General features: G+C 42.7%; 1 protein-coding gene across 3 annotated transcripts in view; it reads left to right on the top strand.

Annotated features, from left to right (window-relative positions):
- The window catches only part of LOC137432560 (CD109 antigen), a 171,720-nt gene extending 144,969 nt beyond the window's left edge, over positions 1–26,751 (top strand). For all 3 annotated transcript variants that reach the window (XM_068124597.2, XM_068124598.2, XM_078783358.1), the window contains 6 exons: positions 3,008–3,154; positions 4,795–4,860; positions 9,695–9,840; positions 16,317–16,464; positions 16,572–16,674; positions 25,877–26,751. In XM_068124597.2, the coding sequence (XP_067980698.2) occupies positions 3,008–3,154; positions 4,795–4,860; positions 9,695–9,840; positions 16,317–16,464; positions 16,572–16,674; positions 25,877–26,067 (801 nt within the window). In that variant the 3' untranslated portion in view covers positions 26,068–26,751. The remainder of the gene's footprint in view (positions 1–3,007; positions 3,155–4,794; positions 4,861–9,694; positions 9,841–16,316; positions 16,465–16,571; positions 16,675–25,876) is intronic.
- Positions 26,752–27,377: the final 626 nt, after the last annotated feature.

Raw genomic sequence — 27,377 nt, 5'->3', positions numbered from 1 at the left:
GTTGGATGTCAATGAAAGAAAGTCTGTTGGGAGCCGTTGGTGAGGTATGTGGATGGACAAAAGGACCACCGAGGCACTGGGAAACATGGTGGTGGGATGATGGAATTAGAAAGAAGATTAGCAAGAAGAGGAAGAAGTTCAAGGAGTGGCAGAAGGCGAAGGGTACGGGGGCAGAAAAGGAAGAGCATGAAAGTTATAAGACAGCCAAGAAGGCTGCAAAGAAAGAGGTAGCAAAGGCGCAGGAGGCATGTCGGAAAATGTTCGGAGAACGCTTGGATTTGGAAGAGGGTGAGAGAGCGGTATTCAGGATGGCAAAGCAGATAGCGAAAGAGAGGTGTGATGTGATGGGGGTGAGTTGCTTGAAGGATGAAGTGGGACAAATCGTTGTGGACCCAGATGGAATTAAAGGAAGATGGAAAAGATATATGGAAATACTGTTGAATGCAGAGAATGAATGGGATGGCAACATAGAGAGTAACCCAGTTTTAGGACCGGCAGAGAAGATAACCGAGAAGGAAGTTGAGGAAGTGATTAAATCAATGAAGAGTAGAAAACGGGAGGGCCGACGGGAGTTGTGGGAGATATGTTGAAGGCAGCGGGAAATTGGGGTGTGAAGAGAATGACAGAGATCTGCAATCTGGTGGTGAAAGAAGGCCGCATTCCCAGTGGATTGGGAACTGAGTACCCTTGTTCCTCTATACAAGGGGAAAGGTGACCCTCTGGACTGTGGCTTGTATCGAGCGATAAAGTTATTGGAGCATGGAATGAAGGTATTGGAAAGGGTGTTGGAGAGGAGGATAAGGAAGAAAGTGAAGATTGACAAAATGCAGTTGGGATTTATGCCAGGAAGAGGAACGACAGACGCGCTTTTTATTGTGAGGCAGTTGCAGGAGAAGTACATGGAGAAGAGGAAGAAGTTGTTTCTTGGGTTTGTTGATCTGGAGAAAGCATTCAATAGGGTTCCACGTGAAGTAGTGACATGGGCATTGAGGAAGTTAGGAGTGGAGGAATGGTTGATCAGAGTAGTGATGGCAATGTACAAAAGAGCGCGCACAGCTGTAAGGACGAAGGACGGGAACAGTGGTGAGTTTGAGGTGAAGGTGGGAGTGCATCAGGGGTCGGTACTAAGTCCACTACTATTTGTAGCTGTGATGGAGGTGCTGGCTCGGAACGTAAAGGAGGGTTTACCGTGGGAGTTGTTGTATGCAGATGATCTGGTGTTGATTGCAGAAAGTATGGATGGACTGAAGGAGAAGATGAACAAGTGGAAGGAATGTATGGAGACGAAAGGTCTGAAGGTGAATATCGGAAAAACAAAGGTGATGGCAAGTGGTAAAGCATGTGGTAAGGTGGAAAGAACTGGGAAGTGGCCCTGTGCTGTGTGTAGGAAGGGTGTCGGAGTGAACTCCATTCAATGTACAATGTGCACTGAGTGGGTTCATCAAAAATGTAGTGGTTTGAGAGGGTCATTAACCAGTGTGGCAGCTACATTCAAGTGTAAGGTGTGCACAGAGGGCGCTGCAGATGGAGGAAATGTTGAGTTGGATCTTGGAGACGGCGTGAAGCTGGAAGGTGTGAAAACATTTTGTTACCTAGGAGACATGCTGAATGGAGAAGGTGGATCAGACTCGGCAACGGTTGCTAGAGTGAGATGTGAATGGAAGAAGTTTCGGGAACTGAGTGTCGTGCTGACGAGGAGGGGAGTGTCGTTGAAGCTGAAGGGAAAGGTGTATGCTGCATGTGTGAGAAGTGTTATGATTTATGGGAGTGAGACATGGGTAATGAACATAGAGCAGCAACGAAGGCTGGAAAGGGTGGAAATGCAAATGGTTCGGTGGATGTGTGGAGTATCGTTGAGAGAGAGGAAGCCAAATGATGAATTGCGAAAGATGATGGGAATAGAGCCTGTGATGGATGCTGTGAAGAGAAACAGTTTGAGATGGTTTGGTCATGTGTTGAGGAAGGATGAAAGTGACTGGTTGAGAAGAGTGATGGAAATGAATGTGGAAGGAAGTGGAGGACGGGGAAGACCGAGAAAGACTTGGCTAAAGATGGTCGAAGAAGAAATGCGGGCCAGGGGGTTAACAAGGGGAGATGCAGAAAATAGGGCAAAATGGAGAACATTGTCATGGGGACCGCAAGGCTAACCCCCTGGCTAACCCCCATTGCAGTGAAAATGGCCTTTTAAAATGCCTGTTGTTGATTGGTCTCCAAACTCAGTTAGTCTCCAAACTGAGTTAGTTTCCAAAACTGAGTTAGTCTCTAAACTGAGTTAGATCTAAAAGTTTCTAAACTGAGTTAGTCTCCAAACTCAGTTGGATCTAAAAGTCTCCAAACTGAGTTAGTCTCAAAACTATGTTAGTCTCCAAACTGAGTTAGATCTAAAAGTCTCCAAACTGAGTTAGATCTAAAAGTCTCCAAACTGAGTTGAATTTAAAAGTCTTCAAACTGAGTTAGAGCTAAAAGTTTCCAAACTGAGTTAGAGATAAAAGTTTCCAAACTGAGTTAGAGCTAAAAGTTTCCAAACTGAGTTAGAGCTAAACGTTTCCAAACTGAGTTAGAGCTAAAAGTTTCCAAACTGAGTTAGAGCTAAAAGTTTCCAAACTGAGTTGGACCTAAAAGTTTCCAATCTGAGTTAGAGCTAAAAGTTTCCAAACTGAGTCAGATCTAAAAGTCTCCAAACTGAGTTGGTCTTCAAAATGAGTTAGATCTTAAAGTCTTCAAACTGAGTTAGTCTTCAAACTGAGTTGGTCTCCAAACTGAGTTAGATCACAAGTTACAGTTAGATAGGATCCAAAAGTACCTTATTTTAACAAAATCTTCCTCTATATTTTCTTTATCTGTTTGAGTTATTTGAGGTCTGTACCTGTACTTTAAGGCCTGTAGGCCAAATTTAAATCTGTACTTTATGGCCAATTATTATTTAAGCCAGTACTTTAGGCCTGCACTTTTAGGCCTGCACTTTAAGGTAGTACTTTAAGTATGTGCACAAATGTGACTTTTTCAGGACACTGTCGTTGCACTTCAAGCTTTAGCCGCCTCTGCTGCTCAAGCTGATCCTGTTGATGTGCAACTCAACGTTGATATTTCAACGTCGCAAAGCAAAGTTCTTCACGTGACAGACACAAATGCAACAGAATCCCACCGCATTGAGGTGGGTCTTTACATGAGTGAAATTATATGTCCCAAATTTTTTTATTTGTGAAGATATGTGGTCTAGCTGTACTTGGTGCTTTTATTGCAGTTGCCTTCAGGTGGTATTATAGTTTTCTCTGAGTGTGGTGAAACGAGTTGTATCACCAGGCAATGGATATGGCATGTTTAGCGAGCACAAAACTAGTGGTCTACGATGGTGGCACAAGAGAATACACAAGTATAAAATGGCTAGAGTTCCCCATTGCAAAAGATCACAATGTGATGACGTTTCGGGTTTCTCCCCTCGTCAGAGCAGGACAGTGGCAATCCGCAATCCAGTTGCTGCTGACAAAATTTATTCGGAGCAGCTCAATCTCCGGCCTCAATGTGGCCACCCAGCATTATTTTATTTATTATAATACTAGCAAAAAGTTCGTCAAAAATGACTGTTTGGAACAGTCTATTCAACTGTGCAGCTTCGTGCGCGTGCCAAAGTCTGAAGCCTCGGCCTAGTGTCAGGTGTGCTTATATCTTCTTTATTTATTGGACATCGTATGGATGTAAGTGAATACTCGTTTTACTCTGCATGCATTGCACATCATGTGCGGTGAATTTCACCTCCCGACACCTTGTATTTATTTTATTTGATTTTTTAACGCTTCTGCACACCACCCTTGAGGCTCGGTTTGCAAGCTACATTCTACAATTTCAAAAGAAGAGACATAATTACTCTTTCATGGAAAATGTTTTTCGAGTTTTTTTGTCCTCAAAAATAGGCCATAGTGAACACACATTCGTGTTAAAAGATTGGCCTTTAAAATCTACACTTATGAAGCGGGACAGACATCTGTACAAACTGACATTGTGTTTTATATGGTAGATAGCTCAGTCACATTATGTGGGAAGTGAGAACTGGTTGTTTGGGAGTATTACTTTACCATTCTATCCTGTCTGATGAAGCTTTGGATTATCACAAAATAACTATTGTGATTGAAAAATAAATCCCTCCATCATTACATGTTCACGTATTCATTCCTACTAGCCGAAACCCGTGAAACATCCACGGAAAGGAGGATGTGGTGTATGGATAGAGTGTACCATTATGGATGGCATAGGGGATTTGCTTGTCCGAGTAAGAGTTAGGAAGAAAGATGAGAATGAAGAGTGCGTATATGAACAACGATCGCCGACACCGGCACAAATGCATGCTCTGGATTGTCCACTCAGTGGACGGCTTGCTTTCGCCTTCGCCTGTCCAATCAGCGGACGGCTTGCTTTGCCTTCGCCCAGCAGACGCCAATACGATGGCGTCGTAAGATGGCGTCGTATCGGCAGTTAATCGGATGCTTTTGGGCCCCAACGTCGGCTAATTCAGATTTTTCGAGTATGTCTGTACGTGATAAACAAAGAGCGCGGTTCGTAGATCGTAAATCCATTAGTGCCGTGGGCATCGGGTCACTGGGTGCGGCGTAAAAGGGATAACAAAGTCGAGTCCTTACGCTATTATTATATAGATTATTGAATGACGCTCTCATGGACATCTCTAATTTGGATAAATCAGATGACTTCAACCTGCATGTGCTTTTTCTTTGTGTATTGCTTACCCAGGAATTAATATATCTGCTCTTGTTTTTATTAATTGTTATTTTTTACTTGCAGTTTCCAACCTCACCGTCCATGACCTTGAACTTCACTTCAACTGGTACTGGGACTGTTTACATACAGGTGGGTTATTGTAAAAGAAAATACAACGGTGATTAGGCCTATTGTTGTGACCATGTCCCCATATAGATTCATCTCAGCTATGTACAGAGTGATAATTACACATATCAGTGAAAGCAGGAAATTCGGCCTTGGTGTTGGCATGCAATGGGCTGTAATTTTCAAAAGATGTGATGGAATCTTGAGTGAGTGCAATCTAATTTTGTGGATATATAAAAGATGCCATGAAATATTCAGTCGGATTTAAATCCCTGATAACGTGGTTTCTTCAGTCAGATTGAAATCCCTGACATGGTATCTTCAGTCGGATTTAAATCCTTGACAGAACAGTATCTAAAGTTGGATTTAAATCCCTGATATGGTATCTTCAGTCGGATTTAAATCCCTGACGTGGTATCTTCAGTCAGATAAAAATCCCTGACATGGTATCTTCAGTCGGATTTAAATCCCTGACCTGGTATCTTCAGTCGGATTTAAATCCTTGACAGAACAGTATCTAAAGTTGGATTTAAATCCCTGATATGGTATCTTCAGTCGGATTTAAATCCCTGACGTGGTATCTTCAGTCAGATTAAAATCCCTGACATGGTATTCTTCAGTCAGTTTAAAATCCCTGACATGGTATTCTTCAGTAAGTTTTTAAAGCCCGAATATTAAATCTTCAGTCCGATTTAAATCCCTGACAGAATGGTATCTTCAGTTGGATATAAATCCCTGACATGGTATTGTTCAGTCTGATTTAAATCCCTGACATGGTATTCTTTAGTCCGATTTAAATCCCTGACATGGTATTCTTCAGTCCAATTTAAATCCCTGACAGAATGGTATCTTCAGATGGATATAAATCCCTGACATGGTATTCTTAAGTCCGATTTAAATCCCTGACAGAATGGTATCTTCAACAACAACAACAACAACATGCATTTTAAAGGCCATTTTCCCTGCTAGAGTGGGGATTAGCCTTGCGGTCCCCATGATGACAATCTTCTCCATCTTGCCCTATTTTCTGCATCTCTCCTTGTTAACCCCCTTGCCCACATTTCGTCTTCCACCATCTTTAGCCAAGTCTTTCTCGGTCTTCCCCATCCTCTACTTCCTTCTAGATTCATTTCCATCACTCTTCTCAACCAGTCACTTTCATCCTTCCTCAACACATGACCAAACCATCTCAACCTGTTCCTCTTCACAGCATCAATCACAGGCTCTATTCCCATCATCTTTCGCAATTCATCATTTGTCTTCCTCTCTATGGTACAGAATGGTATCTTCAGTTGGATATAAATCCCTGACATGGTATTCTTCAGTCTGATTTAAATCCCTGACATGGTATTCTTTAAGTCCGATTTAAATCCCTGACATGGTATTCTTCAGTCCAATTTAAATCCCTGACAGAATGGTATCTTCAGATGGATATAAATCCCTGACATGGTATTCTTCAGTCCGATTTAAATCCCTGACAGAATGGTATCTTCAGTTGGATATAAATCCCTGACATGGTATTCTTCAATCTGATTTAAATCCCTGACATGGTATTCTTTAGTCCGATTTAAATCCCTGACATGGTATTCTTCAGTCCAATTTAAATCCCTGACAGAATGGTATCTTCAGATGGATATAAATCCCGGACATGGTATTCTTCAGTCCGATTTAAATCCCTGACATGGTATTCTTTAGTCCGATTTAAATCCCTGACATGGTATTCTTCAGTCCGATTTAAATCCCTGACATGGTATTCTTCAGTCCGATTGAAATCCCTGACATGGTATTCTTCAGTCCGATTTAAATCCCTGACATGGTATTCTTCAGTCCGATTTAAATCCCTGACATGGTATCTTCAGTCCGATTTACATCCCTGACATGATATTTTCAGTCCGATTTAAATCCCTGACTACCTTCAAAGACTACCTTCAAATCTCTGACTGAAATCTCTGATGACTTCCTTTCGTGCTGTCAGTGCTGGGTTCGATTCCCGACTCAACTTTAATCTGTGCTTCATTGGCAGGGCGTTGCATCACAAAGAGGGCCATCCCTCTCAATGGACGTTAATCTGGGTGGTCCACCTACTAGCATTACTTGGCAGTCGTTAAAAGCCTATGGTGTGCTTTGCTAAGGGTTAATGAGTTACCACTATGAACAATTCTAAATTCCTGCCCTGACTACTGCTGGAAAGGCAAAGGTACAAACCACTCAGTGTAATCCTTGCCATGAGACTGCTTTGGAAGCAACTTGAAAGCGCCTCCTGCTAGCATCACGTCTGAACTTGAATTCAATCCTTGCATTTTGATAGTCGAATCCAGGCTAGACACATCAATGGTGAACACACTACAAGCTGAGCTATTCTACCACCACATTAATCTACCGCAGGAAAAATGACTACAGTAAGTGCAGTAATATAGTGTAGGAGTGGAAACTTTTGTTTAAAGAATAAATGCTTATTAAGCGATGTTCAACGAGAACGACACTCTTCGACGTCACTACGTCGACCAATATGCCTCCATCCACATTATTACATCACTATAATATTTGTACCAAGTTTGATTTAAATCCATTCAGCTGTTCTCAAGTTATCAATGCTCTATGCCAAATGTCAATTGTCAAATTTGTCCTCAATGCCAAACAGGAAATCAGAGCTGTCTCCCTTGACATATCACGTGCCTTCGATATGGTCTGGCACCCCGCTCTGCTCACCAAACTCTCCTCCTATGGGATCCATGGAAATCTCCACGCATGGCTTGCAGACGTCCTCTCTGGTCGTAGTCAACGTGTGGCCCTGAATGGGTTTCTCTCATCTCCCCTTCCTGTTCAGGCTGGAGTTCCTGAAGGCAATGTTCTGGGCCCTGTGCTTTTTTCTGGTCTTCATCAATGATCTCTCTGACTCTCTTGAAAATCCTCTCTATCTCTTTGCTGATGACTCCACTCTCTGCCGCTCCATTCCTCATCCCTCAGATCGGCAGTCTGCAGCCTCCTCACTCTCTGCAGACCTGGACAAAATCACAGACTGGTCAAACAAGTGGAACATGTCTTTCAATTCTGACAAATCTTACACTCGTACTATGTCTCTCCGAAAAGACCGACTGGACAACCCTCCCATCTACTTTCTAAACAATCCTGTCCAGGAAGTTCTGTCGCTCAAGCTTTTGGGTCTCACTATCTGCCATGATCTTTCCTGGGAAAACCACATTTCCAAACTGGCCTCCAAAGCCAGTCGCCGACTGGGCATCCTCCGTCGTGCGAGGTCCTTCCTTGGCACACCTGAGCTCCTCACCACATACAAGGCTTTCATCCACAGCTCAATGAAATACTGCTCTCCCCTCTGGGCTGGTGCTCCTGCCTCACACCTAGCTCGTCTTCACGCTGTTGAAACCAAAGCTTTCAGAATCATTGGAATCTCCTGCGATGAAGCTAACTCCGAGGGCCTTTCACTCACTCACCCCAGGCAGGTTGGTGGTCTTTCTGTCTTCTACCGACTCCTCTCCGGCCTTGCTCCCCCAGCTCTCTCTGTGCTCTGTCCCCCAAATATTCCTACAGGTCGCACAAGATCTGCCAGCAACCCTCTTATGGTTAAATTGCCAAAATCAAGACTCTCTGCTCACCTTCACTCTTTCATTCCCCTTTTCTCCCGCCTCTGGAACAAACTCCCCTACTCCCTTCAATCCCACTCCTCCCTCCCTCCAGGTCTTTAAAACAGCTGTTCACCACCATCTCTTATCTTCACCCATCCAAAACTTGACCTCTTCTACCTCCGTTAATTCACCCCAAATCCACTTTTTTTTTTGGAAATACCGACTTTTTTCTTTCCTGTAAGTTCCAGCAGTGTCCATGTGTTTTATACTTTCCCACCCCCCCCACCTTCACATGCCTCCTCCCCCCAAGCCCTCTCCCTCCCACAGATTTTCCGTTGTCCCTGTTCTCTGGTGTTGTACTTGTGTGCTTCCCTCTCTCTCTCCCAATCTTGTCTCCCGCTCCCTTTTTGTATGTTTTGTGTGTCCATTCGTTGTTGTTTTTGTGATTGATGCTAGCTCTTACACGAGCCTCGATCTTGTACATACAAATCACATTTTAACCTGACATGACCTCTGAACTTCGACCTCTTGACCTTCATGCTTACATCATTATACATATTGCTTATTATACCAAGTTTGAATTAGATCCCTTTAGCCGTTCTCAAGTTATAGACCTACTACAGACTTTGACCTTTGACTTCTTGACCTCAAAATCTAATCAGTTAATCTTTACATCGTTTTACATACGTATGTGTACTAAGTTTGAACTAGATCACTTCAGCCATTCTCAAGTTATTGACTTATTACTGTCTTTGACCTTTGACCCCAAATTCTAATCAGTTAATCTTTACATGATTATACATACCTGTACCAAGTTTGAATTATATCACTTCAGCCGTTCCCAAGTTATAGACATATTAAAGACTTTGACCTGAGACCTCTTGACACCAAAATCGAATCTGTTCATCTTTACATCATTCTACATAATTGTGCCAAATTTGGTCAGAATCCCATCACTGGTTCACAAGTAATCGCGGTAACAGTATTTTTACCTAACATGACCTCTGACCTTTGGCACTTGACCTCGTGACCCCAAAATGGAATCAGTTCATCTTTACCTCATTATACATACCTGCACCAAGTTTGACTAAGATCCCTTCAGCCGTTCTTAAGTTTTCGCGGTAACGAAAACCTATCATGAACGGACGGACGGACAACCTGAAAACATAATGCCTCCGGCGACGAAAATGAAACTTGTACATTGAAAAACCCTGAGGTTTTGACTACACAATGATCAAGATTTTTTGATACGACTGTTCATTCATTGTGTGCAGTGGAACATCTTGTACAACGTCAGAGATGACCTATCAACAGGTTCCAGTGATCGAAAGCGGAGAAGCACAGAAAAACTCGGCCTGCATGTGGTACTCAATGAGACGATGGAGTTTGATGGTAAAATCCACCTTACTTCGTGTGCGAGGTAACACAGCAGCTAAAGATGTCAGAAATGCAAATGGGATAACAATGTTATTCAGGCTAACATCTAGATATAACGAAGCAAGTTTTTGAGTATGTCTGCTTTTGGCCCTGGTGTTGGCTTAGCGGTTAGGGTGCCGGCTTGGAATCTTAGGATCCGGAGTTCGAATCCCGGTCGATCGCTGAATTAACGCCAGGGGGGTTGACTCAGCCTGTCATCCTTCCGAGGTCGGCAAATTGAGTACCAGCTCGCTGGGATGAATGATGAGCTCGTTTGGCGGATGTCCGGTCTTACTGGAATGACGACAGCGAGTCACTGCATTAACCAGCAGCACCTGTGGTATGCTGTAAAATAAGGGCGGTGCACTATGGGTATTCCCTGTGTATCCGGCCAGCCGCTGCACCACACTTCCCTTCCGGTTGTCGGGCCTCGGCCTGCCACTGGACTTTGGGTTGTTTGGCGAGAGGGAGCGACTGACTTCTGCGCAAGGTCTGTTGCTCCTAAAACGTTCGCGCAGTCTGTTACCTAACACCAACGCCGTAATGGCGGGGCGACATGATGATGTCTGCTTTATACCAATTGGTTGGACAGCTGGCCTGATGCCACCCACAATTGTAACCTGAAAAAAAAATTACCACCATTTTGGTGCTATGGTAAGTCTCTTTGGAAGTACCATGTTCACAGTGTAAAACAACGTAAGCAACTGTTAAAATGATTATCAAGTATCAAAAGGTTGGAGCCGATAGGTGTCATGAGCCATGTGAAGGTGACAGTCCTATACGTCTCAGGCTTCAGGCCTCTGATGTCATGCTTTGAGCCAGTGCAATTGAATCTATCCCAGCTACAGTATATAACCATGATGTATTATATATGCATACAAGCAATCGAGCAGTATGCATGTTTTTGTTTCAGGTATGTAACCCAGGTTACTTTTTATTTTCGGGAGCGATGAAAGCTGTGGTCTGTTGCCTATACACTGCCCAAATAAAGCGACATGATGGAAGAACTTATTGCATGGTTGCAACAAGATCAACCATAGATAGGGTCGATACTCTGCTAGTTATCAGAATATACCAAGTAACTTGTTTTTTCATTCAAATTATATGCGGAATCTGACTTGATGTGCCCCACCATACACCTGGTAGAGTGTGAACTGATCACAAACCCACAGGGCAATTACTTATTTCGTAATAATTTTTTTTTTTTCTGTGTACAAGGTTCTTCATGTAGTTTGGTCAATGTAAGAGGAAAAACAAGCTGATAATTTGAATCCATCATTCTCATCAGTGATCTTTCAGTTTGTACCGATATAAGGCTGGGAGTCCTGCAGCTAATCTACACATCTACAATCAATGGCTAAAAATGCAAACTTGTTACAAAATCCATAAATTAAAATCGGTCAAAGTGATCCTCCTTGTCACGAGATTGGCGTCCATAAAGAGGAAGCTGCAGCAATTAACATTCAAAAAATGATAAGAGCAAACAAGAAAGTCAGTGACCTCACAGCAGATGTAATGGTGGAATGCTCGTGCAGTTCGGAAAGCACTCAAGGATAGCACTAACAGCCTCTCAGGTATGCTTGGGATGTAAAAACTGTGAAAAAGTATATCCACCAACATTTTATAGCTGTGGATTTAAAAGGAGCATCACTGAGGTATATCCGTCCAGTTGGAATCGTCATAGAAAATTACATTAGTCCCAGCCACGATATGTCCACAAGAACATGATCATATTTGTGTTGTTACTTCGCCTTGCCATATTTAAGGCCCTGTCATGAACTATTGGAAGAGAGCGAGTTGGGAATGCCAGAGCCCTAGGTTAGACTTTCTAGAGGTACAGTCTTTGTGGCAGGAATTTGGAATATGCCAACAATCGTCTTCTCTTCGTGCAAGAACACCGTGGGATCTATAATGTCCACCAGCAATCAATGCTAGCAGACAGGTTCCCATGGTTACGTCGCATCTGACACACAGTGTACTTATTGATGCAATGCCCTGCTTGGCTCTGCCTATTGATGCAATGGTGCAATTCCATATCCTAGTAGGTTGCCACTTCTTTAGTGTTTGAGAGTGCCTCGAGGACCACCTCTAGATGGTGACTGGCATGAGCTGCTCTTGGGCAAGCGCACACCTCTTCATATATGGGCGAATCCCAGCATTACTAGAGGGTGACTGACTTGATTGGGGCAGGAATTTAGAATTTGCCTGGAATGCTGGTGACAATCCGTTCAGGACTGGTCAGATCAGGAATCAAACCCAGCTAGTCAGATCAGGAATCAAACCCAGCCAAGACAGGTGAAGGTGACACCTTCTCAACTATCCTGACAACCCCATCAGCTTATTGATCAACTGACAACCAACAGTTTTATGTCTCGACTTTCATCTTGGTTCGTGCGTCCTCTCTCGTCACATATTGTCCTCTTTGAGTCTGGGAGGTTGGTGGTTGGAATCCCAGCTGAGTCGTACCAAAGGCTTTAAAATGGTACTTGCTGCTCATCATTTAAAATGGATAGAGCACGAACAAACAATCAGAGGTTGGCAATACTGGCAAAGGCTTGATGGGCATTTTGACCTCTTGCTGTGCTGAAGTTCCTGTTTGGTTCCTCATATTCTAATGGAGAGAAATAATGAAAAAAATCCAATTTAATCTGCATTATTTCCATCTTAATCTTTTGTTCACGAAAAATGCTACATCATGTCAAAGTCATCATGATCATCATCCTGCTAGCCAGAGACATGTCAACCGTCATTTCAACTGGCAATTCTGCCACCATTCTCAGATCTACTGCAATCTTGATAATCTACATATTACTTACTAATCTAGACAGAAAATCTCAAATAAGAGTATTTAATTACTCATTAGAATCTACACAGAAAAGTGGTTTTTCAATTTTATTTGTCATTTCTATCACTTGTATCACTTAAACCTGGTGTTGGCTTAGCGGTTAGGGTGCCGGCTTGGGATCCTAGGATCCTGGGTTCGAATCCCGGTCAATTACTGAATTAACGCCAGGGGGGTTGACTCAGCCTGTCATCCTTCCGAGGTCGGCAAATTGAGTACCAGCTTGCTGGGATGAATGACCACGGTGTGTACCCCGATTTAGAATAGGTACACCGTATCCCTGCGGATCGTAAGAGCGTGACCAAGGGTTGGCGTCAGGAAGGGCATCCGGCCATAAAAACATTGCCTCAAACAGGGAACCATGATTGTCATGGGGCCCACAAGGCTAACCCCTGCTCTAGCGGGGAAAATGGCCTTAAAACGATCATTCATTCATTCATTTCTATCACTTTTTATTGATTTTTGTATGCATATCGGAAAGAAGAAAAAGCGTCCTCGAACCGTTCGAGTGCTGGATATTCATGCAGTATCCGGGGTTCGTTTCCATTCGGAATTGTGGCCCAAGCCATACAAAATCACCGAGCTCTTTCGCAGGCATTAATGGCAGGGCAAGCATGATGGAGGTTGATTTTGGGATATCTTAGTTTTTAGTGAAGAGTCAGACAAGGACAACTACCTAGATATATGCAATCGACTGCGATTTACCCTTGGGTGGTGGTCCATTGATGGTCATTTCCTTGGAGCACCATATGACCTTGAGCTTCAACATTTATGGATAGAGTGTGCATTAAGAAAAGGTGTCCCCATCTGCAATGTATTCATAAAACTCAACATCTTACTATAATTCACCAAATGTCCGTCCGTCTGTCTGTCTGTCCGTCCATTCGAAGGTACCGCAAAAACGGCTGAACCGATCGCAACGATATTTTGGGTGGGTAATCCTGGGATCTCCTGGAGTAAAATAGGGTGTATTGTTTTTCCAATTTCAGCTTTGGCCTCCAGCATTTTCAGGTTTGGACTCCCGCATAACGTTATTTTCCCGGGTGCCGCACAAACGGCTGCACCGATCGGCTGCACCGATCGGACTCGGTGACCACAGACAAAGACCTTTTAAAAGGACGTGGGTTGAATCCCTGCTTGAGAGAATGCCAACCCCCTCCCCGCCATCATGGTCGTCTCTCCAACTCACAATCCCATGAGATATGCGGAAAGGACGACCCAAAACCAATTATCTTCTTTTTGATTCATATATAAACATCATTAAAAGTAAATAATGACCTCGGCCAAAGTTCAAACGACGTGAGTTTAATCTCTGCATGAGAGAATTCCACATAGCTATTTGGGCGGTGTATAAGCCAACTGATCACTGTCTCCATCGATCTTGCCAAGGCCGTAACACTTATCGGCTCAAAATCCTTTTAACTGTTGACTTGGTAGTTTTTACAATGAAGGAAACATAACAATGTTGTTAAAAGTTTATTTTGTGATTAATTTGTGATTGGAGTTATGTTGTTTGGAATGAAAAAAGAGATATTGAGTACAAGTAAATGACGACATGCCGTGATGGTTTCTACTTTCTAAACGTGAACTTCGCGGATCGCCATATGCAGATTCGCCACGGACCCACGATCGATGTTTCTATACGTGAATGTACCCGTTTGTTTGCCAACGGGTACGTTTTTCATGGAAGTCCTTCACGAACTTGCTGTCCATGTCTGATGTGCGACTGAGGGTGCTACAGGAATGTGGAATTTATTGGTTTCATGCTTTAGCATTCGCCGTATCTGTATTGCCTGTTTGCTTCTGGCCTCACACCCGTGCATGGCACGGGTATCTCACTAGTCATGTACATTGGAGGAAAATTATTGAAGTTATAAGCAAAAAGGTGTTTTTTGTTAATTAGGTCACAATCCGAAAAAAGTAGGTCAAAGACACTAATTAAATATCAGGTGCACAACTTCCATGCAGGTACACTATTATGATGCAAGAACATATTGGAAAGCCAAGCAGTCTTTGAGATTCCATATTGGCAAAATTAGGCGATGACGAAAAACACGTTATTTTTTTTCAGAGTGCCATTTGACCTTGACCTTGGAGGGGTATGACCTAAATAAAGAGTAAATGCACCTTGCTCTAGGCTATCTAAAGAGGGCAATTACATTTTGATTGGACAAACTTTGGTCAAGTAATGGTGAAAAAGGTGCATAATTAGGTCATGACCTTAAGAATTAGATCAAGGTCAAAAAAATATTGTATAACAACCCCGTATAGTTTCTATGCACACTATTGATGCAAAATTTCATTATGAAAGCCCCAGCGGCTCCGGAATACAGCCCGGGAGTGTTGGGAGTGCAGGAAACAAATTCTAAATGGTAGTTTAGTACTCTTCGGGGTCAAATAAACTTTGTGATACCATTAAAAATTATGGGTGCGAAGCCTCTCCCTATCCTATCGGAGTATATAGGGAGAGGCTTAATATCTATCTATAATTCCAGTAATCTCTGTGTGTTTGTTTGTACGTTTGTTTGTCTGTGACCGCTGTTTCTCGACAACCACGGGTCCGATATACTTTAAACTTGCCAGGTATATTGCTGGGGACCCGAGGATGTGCCTTTTCAAGGTTTCATATTAATCGGACAATTACTTACCGAGCTATGTCCAAAAAACGATTCAACCAATCAGAGAGCAGCGAGCTATCGCGTGTGCCGAACGTGGCGGACACACTCTGCCTCGGATGGCACATTTGAGAGCGTATTCATTTATTTCACGTTTGCAAACTATGTTGGCGTTAAACTATGTTTTAAAACTAATAAAAACCCCGGGGGGATTGTCACTGTACTCGCAAGCCGTTCGCCGTTCGCTTTGGCGTTGCGAATGGACCAAAACATTTCATGCACCAAACCATTTCATGTAAAGCGTTCGCCGTTCGCTTTGGCGTTGCGAATGGACCAAAACATTTCATGGACCAAACCATTTCATGTAAATAGAGGGGGGGATATAATTTTAGATATAGATATAGTACGGGCATGCCCTAGTAGAATCAATGAACGGAAGCATTGGTACTTGTGCGAGCAGCACCGCGGCAGTGTACCAAGCTTACTGTAGTTCTGTGTACCAACTACCAAGCTGTAATAAAATGAACATTTCATCAAGATAAATTATGTGTGAGCTGTAGTCTCTGTTACTGTTTATCAGGAACTGTTCAACTTTGTTTTGCACAGGGAACGAGGGGGTGGGATCGGGGGGGGGGGGAGGGGGGATTAGTGGGAAGAGGGAGGGGGGGTTGAAGAATTTAGGACATGGGGTATCTGGGTTGCTTACCAAATAAAGGAACCCTTATTTCAATTAGTGATTACGTCTATTCACCATCCTGATCACCATATTTTTCCCCATCCTAAATCTCTGTCTGCATGGCACTCCTACCTCCTCATCTTCCTTCCAACCAGGATATATTTTTTTCATTTTTCATCTCCCTTATTTATTTTTCCATTTCTCGTCCTGAGGTTTCATTCCAGAATTATTTCCAATGTAACTACTCTTTGGATTAATTTTAAGCATGCTAAGCTGACAAGCCAAATAATAATAATAATAAACTAACAGCTGCTTACTCTCCATCCCTGGACTGCATTTTTCCTCAGTTGGCTGAATGATGATTTGAGTGGCATGCTCCTCATGGAGGTTAACTTGCCAAGCGGCTTCATCACCGACGAACAATCCATAAAACTGCATCACAACATCATGAAAACAGAATTGGAGGGGTCCAAGGTCACTCTGTACCTGGTCGAGGTAAGCTGTAAATTGTCACTTACTTTAAGTACTAACTTGAGTTGACATAATTCGTTGATTATAAGCATTTAACCACCTTTTAATTTCGTTATTTGTTTTCTGTACAGGTGGGAAAGCACGATGTGTGTGCCAACATCCTTGCATACCAGGTGGCGCTGGTGGCCAACATTTCAAAGCCGCTCGTTAAATTGATTGATTATTACGAACCACGTAAGTGTTTACAAGAGTAATTATTTAATAATATGATCATCCATCTATTTATTACATACACCTTTGAAGGTGCAAAAGAAGGTAAGAGAGTGGGGTGGGGGAGGGGGCAGGTGGTCGAATATTTGCATACGTAATAAAGAGACAGCCCATTATGCTGTTGTTTTCCAACAAAAGTTATAGAATATATAACAACTTCTATGATTCTGGATGCTGCACATTCAATGCATACGAGGAGAGAGGGCATCGGCGAGGTGGGTCGGGGGTAGTGTTGGTGATGATTACATTTGTTACTTTTTCCTATTCTTTTTTTCCCAACTTTGTTGTGTAGATATTTGAAGAAGTGTGAGCCTGCTCAAGAACCAATAAATATAACTCATGTACTTTGTAATAAATCCAAAAGGCACCACTCATCCATTCAACAATATAATGTCAAAAGCATTGGGTTTATTTGATTGATTATTTATTGAACTCCCAAGGTGATTGATTATTTATTGAACTCTCATGGTTATTGATTATTTATTGAACTCTCAGTGTTGTTGATTATTTATTGAACTCTCATGGTTATTAATAATTTATTAAACTCCCAAGGTTATTGATTATTTATTGAACTCATGGTTATTAATTCTTTATTGAACCCTCATTGTTTTTTTTGTTTTGTTTTTTTGGTTTTTTGTATACAGAATCGAGGCTGGTGAAAGAGCTAACATTTATCACACAAACAAATCAAACAGACAAACAAAATATATAAAAGAAGAAGGAGCGGTAGACAAGATGGGGAGAGAAGGGGAAGCACACAAACACAACATTTGAGAGCAGGGACATCGGGAGATGTGTGGGAGGGAGAGGGCTTGGGGGGAGGAGGCGTGGGAAGGGGGTGGGGGGGGGGGGGGTGAAGTATAACACACAAGGACACCAAGGACTTCCAGGAAAGAAGTTGGTATTTCAAAAAAGTGGATTTGGGGTGAAATTAGCGGGGGTAGAAAAGATCAAGGTTTTGGATGGGGGAAGATAAGAGTTGGTGGTGAACAGCTGTTTTAAAGACCTGGAGGGAGGAGTGGGATTGAAGAGAGTGAGGGAGTTTGTTCCAGAGGCGGGAGAAAAGAGGAATGAAGGAGTGAAGGTGAGCAAAGAGTCTTGATTTTGGCAGTTTTAACCATAAGAGGGTTGCAGGCAGATCTTGTGCGACCTGTAGGAATATTTGGGGGACAGAGCCCAGAGAGAGAGCTGGGGGGCAAGGCCGGAGAGGAGTCGGTAGAAGAAGGAGAGACCACCAACCTGCCTGCGGTGAGTGAGTGAAAGGCCCTCGGAGTTAGCTTCATCGCGGGAGATTCCAATGATTCTGAACGCTTTGGTTTCAACAGCGTAAAGACATGCTAGGTGTGAGGCAGGAGCACCAGCCCAGAGGGGATAGCAGTATTCCATTGAGCTACGGATGAAAGCCTTGTATATGGTGAGGAGCTCAGGTGTGCCAAGGAAGGACTGCGCACGACGGAGGATGCCCAGTCGGCGACTGGCTTTGGAGGGCAGATTTGAAATGTGGTTTTCCCAGGAAAGATCATGGCAGATAGTGAAACCCAAAAGCTTGAGTGACAGAACTTCTTGGAGAGGATTATTCAGAAAGTGGGATGGGAGGGTTGTCCAGTCGGTCTTTTCGGAGAGACATCGTAAGAGTGTGAGATTTGTCAGGATTGAAAGACATGTTCCACTTGTTTGCCCAGTCTGTGATTTTGTCCAGGTCTGCAGAGGGTGAGGAGGCTGCAGACTGCTGATCTGAGGGATGAGGAATGGAGCGACAGAGAGTAGTCATCAGCAAAGAGATAGAGAGGATTTTCAAGAGAGTCAGAGAGATCATTGATGAAGACCAGAAAAAGCACAGGGCCCAGAACACTGCCTTGGGGAACTCCAGCCTGAACAGGAAGAGGAGATGAGAGAAACCCATTCAGGGCCACACGTTGACTACGACTAGAGAGGAAGTCTGCCAGCCATGCGTGGAGATTTCCATGGATACCAAAGGAGGAGAGTTTGGTGAGCAGAGCGGGGTGCCAGACCGTATCAAAGGCACGTGACATGTCAAGGGAGACAGCTCTAATTTCCTGTTTGGCATTGAGGACCTCCATCCATTTTTGAGAAAGCAGAAGCAGCATGTCCAGAGTAGAGTGACCTGGTCTGAAACCAAATTGATGATCAGAGATCAAGCCATTGGAGAAGAGGAAAGATTTCATATCCGAAGCAATGATGGATTCCATGACTTTGCTGATAATTGGGAGAAGGCTGATTGGTCTGTAGTTGCTAGGATCTGTTTTTGCACCTTTTTGTGCAAGGCGGTGATGTTGGCTGATTTCCAAGCAGACGGCAGATGACCTTGAGCAAAAGAGAGGGTGAAGAGAACAGAGAGAGGGAGTGAAAGAGCGGAAGAACAGGATTTTAGGACCCGTGGGCTGATGCCATCAGGTCCAGTTGCAGAATCAGAGTCGAGGGTTGACAGAAACTTTTCCACCTTGTTAGGAGGAAAGGACACAGAGTCCAGGAGCAGCTGGGAACGACTGGGTATGGTGGGTACAGAGAGGGATGGGTTTGGGACACAAGATTTAGAGGCAAACACAGAGTTGAGGCATTCAGCTTTTTCACGGAGTCAGCTGTGTAGCCATTTGAGGTGAGGGAGGGGATGGAGGGGGAACAAACACCAGAAACAGATTTGACCATACGCCACCAGGATTTGGAAGAGGGAGACAGATAAGAGAGTTCGGTCTTGAGAATGAAGAGATATTGTTTCCTGGCTCTCCTGAGGGTGGACGCACACTTGTTTCGGGCTTTGTGAAAGGAAATGAGATTTCCTTCCGTTGGATTTGCTTTCCAGGAGACGAAGGCAAGTTGTTTCTGGGCAACAGCCTCACCACAAGATTCCATGTACCATGGACGGGAGGAAGGGTATGACAACTGAAGACGAGATGGGATAAGTCTGTGCATGAGAGAGAGCAATTTACTTTGGAAGAATTCCCAGGATGAGTTGATGTCAGAGGCTGTAGAGATGGGAGACCAGTCCAGATGATTGATGGCTAATTGAAGACCATGCTAGTTGGCCTGAGTGAAATGCCAGACTCATCGACGCTGAGGAGGCTTTCTGAGAATGGTCAGAGAGATGTCCACTTTAACAGGCACTTGATCAGATGAGCCGATTGGAGCAGAAGAAGAGCAGCAGACATTTTCAGGGAAGTTAGTCATAACCAGGTCCAGAAGAGAAGATGCTCCGTTGACTGAGATCCGGGTCGGGAAATTGACAGATTGTGTCAGTCCCAGTGAGTCGCAGATGTCCTTTGCTGAGTAGCCATGGCTGGTGAGAGAGGTTCCCACACCCAGCCAACTGGCATGGTGACAATTGAAATCACCACATATGAGGAAGAGAGAGTTGGCATGGGTCGATAGAAGTTGGTCCATATTATCAGACAGCGAGATGTAGATGGAGTCATCACTTTTTGGTGGACGGTACAACACACATATGAACAAAAGGTGGGAGCGAAGGGGAAGCTGTAGCCAGAGGTATTCCTGGGGGTGAGGTGGAGAGAGGGCAGTGCAGGGCGAGTGAGGAAGAGAGTTTTTTTTATAAAGATAGCAACCCCACCTCCAGGACGAGGCTCAGGTCTATCATACCGGAGGAGGGAGTAACCTGGGAGAGATACCAAGGAATCAGAGACATCATGAAGGAGGAAAGTTTCTGTTAAGCAGATCACGTCTGGTTTGTCAGAAGCAACCTGTATGGAGAGATCAGTCAAGTTTGAGGGAAGGCCCCGGATGTTTGAGGTCCATACCGTTAATGAAGAGGAAGGGGAAGCATCGGATACAGAACAGGGGGGGGGGGGGGGGGGGGAGAGGTAGGGTAAGATGTGGAAGAGGAGGAAGAGGTAGGGAGAGCTGTTGAAGGTGTGTCAGAGATTTCAGAATAGCTTGGAGAAAGGGAAGGATGGGGTGGATAAAAGGTTTGATGGTGATTGGGTGAGGCACAGTGAGGTGTTATTTGAAGGGGAAGAGCGAGGCAGAAGGTTGAGGGAGATGAAGGTGAAAGTTGTAAGGGGGAAGAAGTGGGGAGGACGCTTTGAGATGGAGGGGTGAGAGGGGAGTCGAGGAGGGGAGGGGCGAGGGAGAGTCTCGGAGGGGAGGGGTGTGGGAGGAGTTTAGGAAGGAGGCGGCAAGGGGGGAGGTTTGAAAGGGATGGGTGATGGGAAGGATTTGGAGGGGAGGGGCAAGGGGGAAGATTTGAAAGGGATGGGTGATGGGGAAGATTTGGAGGGGAGGGGAAAGGGGGTAGATTTGCAGGGGAGGGGTGATGGGGAAGTTTTGGAGGGGAGGGATGATTCGGAAGTTTTGGAGGGGAGGGGTGATGGGGAAGATTTGGAGGGGAGGGATGAGATTGGATTTTAGAAAGTGTACGATTAATGGAAAACGAACATTTATTGCAAAATGAGTTTCTTGTGACCTTCGAGTCAAAAATACGTTTGAGGATGCTGGAGGAGGGGTGGAGTGCAGGAGAGTTTCGGGAATGTAGAAAAGAGGAACTGTAAGAGACGGAATTTTTTTTTGGAATGAATAGATTTGGTGAGAAAGTCGAAAGCATCCTTTTATCGAAGAAGAAGAAAAAGGTGTTATAATATATGACAGAATACAGTACTTCAGGGGAAAGTTTAAACATTTTTAAATTGAGCAGTGAAAAGTTATTGATTATTTATTGTCGTTATTTATTTATAAATTATTTATTTATAAATTAAATAAATTATTTATAAATTCAATTATTTATTTATAATTTATTTATAAATTATTTATAAATAAATTATTTATTATTTATAAATTATTATTTATAAATTATTTATTATAAATCATTTATAGATTTATAAATTATTTATAAATTATTTATAAATTATATCTTATTTATTTATAAATTATATATTTTATTTATAAATTATTATTTATAAATTATTTATTTATTGTAGTTATTGATTAGAAGTAGTTATTGATTATTTATTGAACTCTCATGGTTATTGATTACTTATTGAACTCTCAGGGTCATTGATTATTTATTGAACTCTCTGGGTTATTGATTATTTATTGAACTTTCAGGGTTATTGATTATTTATTGAACTCTCAGGGTTATTGATTTTTTATTGAACTCTCAGGGTTATTGATTATTTATTGAACTCTCAGGGTTATTGATTATATTTATTGAACTCTCAGGGTTATTGATTTATTTATTGAACTCACAGGGTTATTGCTTATTTATTGAACTCTCAGGGTCATTGATTTATTTATTGAACTCTCTGGGTTATTGATTATTTATTGAACTCTCAGGGTTATTGATTTTTTTATTGAACTCTCAGGGTTATTGCTTATTTATTGAACCCTTATGGTTATTGATTCTTTATTGAACCCTCATAGTTATTGATTATTTATTGAACTCTCATGGTTATTGATTATTTATTGAACTCTCAGGGTCATTGATTTATTCATTGAACTCTCTGGGTTATTGATTACTTATAGAACTCTCAGGGTTATTGATTATTTATTGAACTCTCAGGGTTTTTTTTTTGTATACAAGATCGAGGCTCATGTAAGAGCTAACATTAATCACAAAAAAAAAAAAACGGACACACAAAACATATAATAAAGGGAGTGGGAGACAAGATGGGGAGAGAGAGGGAAGGACACAAGTACAACAGCAGATAACAGGGACATCGGGAGATCTGTGGGAGGGAGAGGGCTTGGGGGGTGGAGGAATGGGAAGGGGGGGGGGATGTATAAAACACATGGACACTGCTAGGACTTCCAGGAAAGAAGTTGGTATTTCAAAAACGTGGATCTGGGGTGAATTAACGGGGTTGAAAAGATCAAGGTTCTGTATGGGGGAAGATAAGAGATGGTGATGAACAGCTCTTTTGAAGACCTGGAGGGAGGATTGGGATTGAAGAGAGTGAAGGAGTTTGTTCCAGAGGCGGGAGTAAAGAGGAATGAAAGAGTGAAGGTGAGCAGAGAATCTTGATTTTGGCAGTTTCACCAGAAGAGGGTTGCTGGCAGATCTTTTGCGACCTGTAGGAATATTCGGGGACAGAGCACAGACAGAGCTGGGAGAGCTAGGCTGGAGAGGAGTTGGTAGAAGACAGAAAGACCACCAACCTGCCTGCAGTGAGTGAGTGAAAGGCCCTCGGAGTTAGCTTCATCGCTGGAGATTCTAATGATTCTGAAAGCTTTGGTTTCAACAGCGTAAAGCCGAGCTAGGTGTTAGGCAGGAGCACCAGCCCAGAGGGGAGAACAGTATTCCATTGAGCTGCAGATGAAAGCCTTGTATGTGGTGAGGAGCTCAGTTGGGCCAGGGAAGGACTTCACATGACGGAGGATGCCCAGTCGGCGACTGGCTTTGGAGGCCAGCTTGGAAATGTGGTTTTCCCTGGAAAGATCATGGCAGATAGTGAGACCCAAAAGCTTGAGTGACAGAACTTCTTGGAGAGGATTGTTGAGAAAGTAGATGGGAGGGTTGTCCAGTCGGTCTTTTCGGAGAGACATAGTGAGAGTGTGAGATTTGTCAGGATTGAAAGACATGTTCCACTTGTTTGACCAGTCTGATTTTGTCCAAGTCTGCAGAGAGTGAGGAGGCTGCAGACTGCCCGTCTGAGGGATGAGGAATGGAGTGGCAGAGAGTGGAGTCATCAGCAAAGAGATAGAGGGTTTTCCAGGGAGTCCGAGAGATCATTGTGGAAGACCAGAAAAAGCACAGGGCCCAGAACACTGCCTTGGGGAACTCCAGCCTGAACACAAAGGGGAGATGAGAGAAATTCATTTAGGGCCACACGTTGACTATGACCAGAGAGGAAGTTCGCAAGCCATGCGTGGAGAATGATTGATTATTCAATATTGGAGAATAATCCGTGGTTATTGATTATTTATTGAACCCTCAGGGTTATTGATTATTTATTGAACTCTCAGGGTTATTGATTATATATTTATTGAACTCTCATGGTTATTGATTATATTTATTGAGCTCTCGTGGTAATTGATTATTTATTGAACTCTCAGGGTTATTGATTATTTATTGAGCTCTAAGGGTTTCATTCCTCATGATTCCCAACTTGTGATACTGATCACCGCCACCGCAACCACAGGCTGCGCACGAATTACCACCACATAGGACTCTCTATTGAGAGTCCGTACAATCCCTCAAATACCCAATCTCTCGACAATAGTCAAATTTATATCGTAGAAAGTAAGAAAACTTTCAATTATTTAACCGACCATCAAATAAACTATTTTATTTTGCCCTTGTTTTCTTAAACAATTTTATTTATACTATTGTTTGGACATCAACTGCCGTGTTCATTTCATAAAACCTCTATTTTGGATCCGATTTGAATTACCCAAATTGGTCCAAATCCTGGTATTTCGTCCTATCCCAGGTATTTGTTCCTATCCCAGGCATTTGTTCCTACTCCAGATATTTGTTCCTATCCCAGGATTACATCCTAACTGAACTACCCAAATTGGTCCTATCCCAGGTATTGTTCCTATCCCAGGATTACATCTTATCTGAACTACCCAAATCCATCCTATCCCAGGTATTTGGTCCTTTCTCCAGATTACATCCTATATTAACTACCCAAGTCTATCCTTTTCCAGGTATTTATTCCTACCGCAGCATTACATCCTCACTGAACTACCCAAATCCGTTCTATCCCAGGTATTTATTCTTATCCCAGGATCATGTCCTATCTGAACTACCCAAAGCCATCCTATCCCAGGTATTTGATCCTATCCCAGGATTAAATCCTCTCTGAATTATCCAAATTTGTCAAATCCCAGGTACTTGGTCGTATCCCTGGATTATATCCTATCTAAACTGCTGAAATCTGTCCTATCTCCAGTCGCCAATGGTGTCAAACCAAATCTGGTTAACTGTGTCGGTGCAGCTGTCAAGGTGTCTAGTCATGTCGGCATGACATCATGGCTACCTGGGATCTATCGAATGTCACATCGGTGAGACGTCGTGGCCACCTAGGATCTTACTCGCCATAAATCTTTCCCTCAAGGCTGCAAGAATCATGCATTCCTCATGAAAAAGAGAAACACATATCCCTATTTAAGTCAGTTTTCTGAAGAACTGCCAACCTGGCTCTCTTCTACCCTTCATTGCCAAAATCCTTGAGTGAGTGATGAAACTCCAGCTTTTAGTTAAACTCCAGCATTATTCACCTCCAGTCATTACAGACCCGTTAAATCAATGAATGAATCACTGTGCTTATAGCTGTTAGTCTTTATCGTCATTCTTTCATTCCATGATGCTGCATAATTTGTTCATTCAAAGTTAATTTTCATTTTTAAGCTGATGATATACACAGTTCCATGTTTCGTTTTCACTTCAAGATGCTTTTAAAGGTGCTCAGATTATAACTTCTTTAATGGTTTTAACCCAGATTAAAGGTTCCCAAATTAACTTAGTTGAGTGTAAATTTCTGAAATGAATGGGAATTCTTCATCCACCAACACTGCTTAAGTAGTTTCTCCTATAAACATGTCTGCAGTTACACTACACAGCACATTGGTTGTTTCCTCCACTCCAATCCAATCTGTGATCGTGGCGTACCGATGCCCTCTATACCTCTATACTCTCATATCCCACATCTGTCACATTTTCACCTCCATCTTTTACCACCTCGACATTTCCATGGATCGATGTTGGCGCAAGGACAAAAATCCTGGTTCATGCATTCGTCACATCAATACAATTGTCTTCTTGTTCCTTGCTCTCTGTCAACATTGCTTACTTAAAATTAATGAAAAATATTTAGGTGAGTAATAAAATATGAGTATAGTCTTTCATGAGTGCGCAATGCTTGGTTGCTGTTTTTCATCATTCCTTGGGGTCTAGCTAGCTATGTCCTACCCTCTGCCCACACCGTCGATTCGGGCTAACATTTAAGGCTTCGTCAGGGCACACAATGACCTACTCTTTGAAAACCACCAAACATTCTTTAACATCCGCCACGAGAAAACACTGGCAGACATTTCCCAACTTAACATGTTAATGTTACCTCCATCTGAATTGTGAAGTACTCAGGTCTGGGGAAGCACAGTAAACTGTCATGTACAGAAAGAAAAAATATATTTTGAGTCAGCAAGGATAATATCTGTGTGTTGTGTGTGTGTGTGTTTGTGTGTGTGTGCGCAGATCGACGGGTTGAAATATTATATGAAGCACCACGCTTGTCCAAAATGTCGTTGTCATCTTTTTGTGGCGTTGATGGCAAAGACTGCCAGAGCAATGTCAAGGGAAGAGCTACACACCAACAGGCTGTGTCATCCACCGTTCTTTTCGCATTCGCTTTCTTCTTATCACTTGTGTCTCGTAACTTAATTTGAAGCTGTGATTGAAGAACTTGTCTTTTTCTGCCTGCCACTATTCCTTTGGTTGTTGCTGAGGCATCTCCAAACCAAAAACTCAAGTTATTGTTAACTTTTCTCAATGTTTTGTGCGTTAAGGTAAAATTCTAGCTGAATTTTACCCGTACTTTTGGTAAATTTATTCATCATTCGTATTGGCTTGTTGATTCATTCAGTTTTGTTTTGTGATCGGTTCAGTTTTGCAGTTTTGTTCATCACTTTCAAGGTGCTGTAAACTATGAGGATTTTTCTGCGACAGTGGTGTATATCTGGAAGGTGTTTGAATATGGCTAGGGAACAAAGGCTGCATGTTGGTGAAGGGTGTCTTGTTATTTTTAATATTTATAAATCATCTGTTTTTTATATCTTGTTGGTGAACCTTTGGAAATAGTCACAGATATACTGTAAAAATAAGTTGAGATGAATTTCTTAATGCTTGAATAAAACTTCATCGGTGCAATTGAAACGTTTACAATTTTAATCGTCAGGCAAAACTTTCAGCAAACGGGTGGAAAAGCATGAGTAAAGAAACTTTGCAAACGTTTTGAGAAAATAAATGTTGATCTCGAGTCAAAATCGACTTTGCCATATGAGGGCAGCAATGGTAGGCAGAGCATTTCAAACTCTCAAAGGATTACAGGAATAAAATGTTGTTGCACTTTGCTGTGATTGTTGTTCGGAGTTCTTGCCGATTTAGTGGAGCTTGAAAATAAACAATTGCACAATGTCACAATAACCTGGAAAAGAGGAATGCTTGGGTATTGGATCATTTGGGGGTATAATAGATCATGAGTATTGATGCGGGATGAACAGCTGTCTTGAAGCCCTGAAGGGAAGTGTGATGAAAAATGTTGTATAGTCTCAAGCACTATCCGCTGGAAAGAAATGACCTTGAGGGGGCTTATATAAACTGTGTCCATTCGGTGCACAAGGAGGTGACATGCTGTATCCCTGTGCGGTATACTATTGAGATGTACCAGGTATGTAAACGCTAGCTTGCAAGATGCAGAATGAGATGTTTCTGCATGAGATGTTTCTGGTTGCCTTTATATGGGACTAATCTTACTATAATTCACCAAATGTCCGTCCGTCTGTCTGTCCGTTCGAAGGTACCGCAAAAACGGCTGAACCGATCGCAACGATATTTTGGGTGGGTAATCTGAGGACGCCCTGGAGTAAAATAGGCTATATTATTTTTCCAAGTTTTCCAATTTTCCAGTTTTTCCAAACACGATGGAATAATATTTACCGATATGAACAGTGATGTGGCTTTTGTTGAAATTCTACTT

This window comes from Myxine glutinosa, chromosome 8, assembly GCF_964187855.1.
Source record: "Myxine glutinosa chromosome 8, kmMyxGlut1.1, whole genome shotgun sequence".
In the NCBI taxonomy this organism is placed as follows: Eukaryota; Metazoa; Chordata; class Myxini; order Myxiniformes; family Myxinidae; genus Myxine; species Myxine glutinosa.
This window is presented reverse-complemented; position numbering and strand designations above follow the sequence as displayed.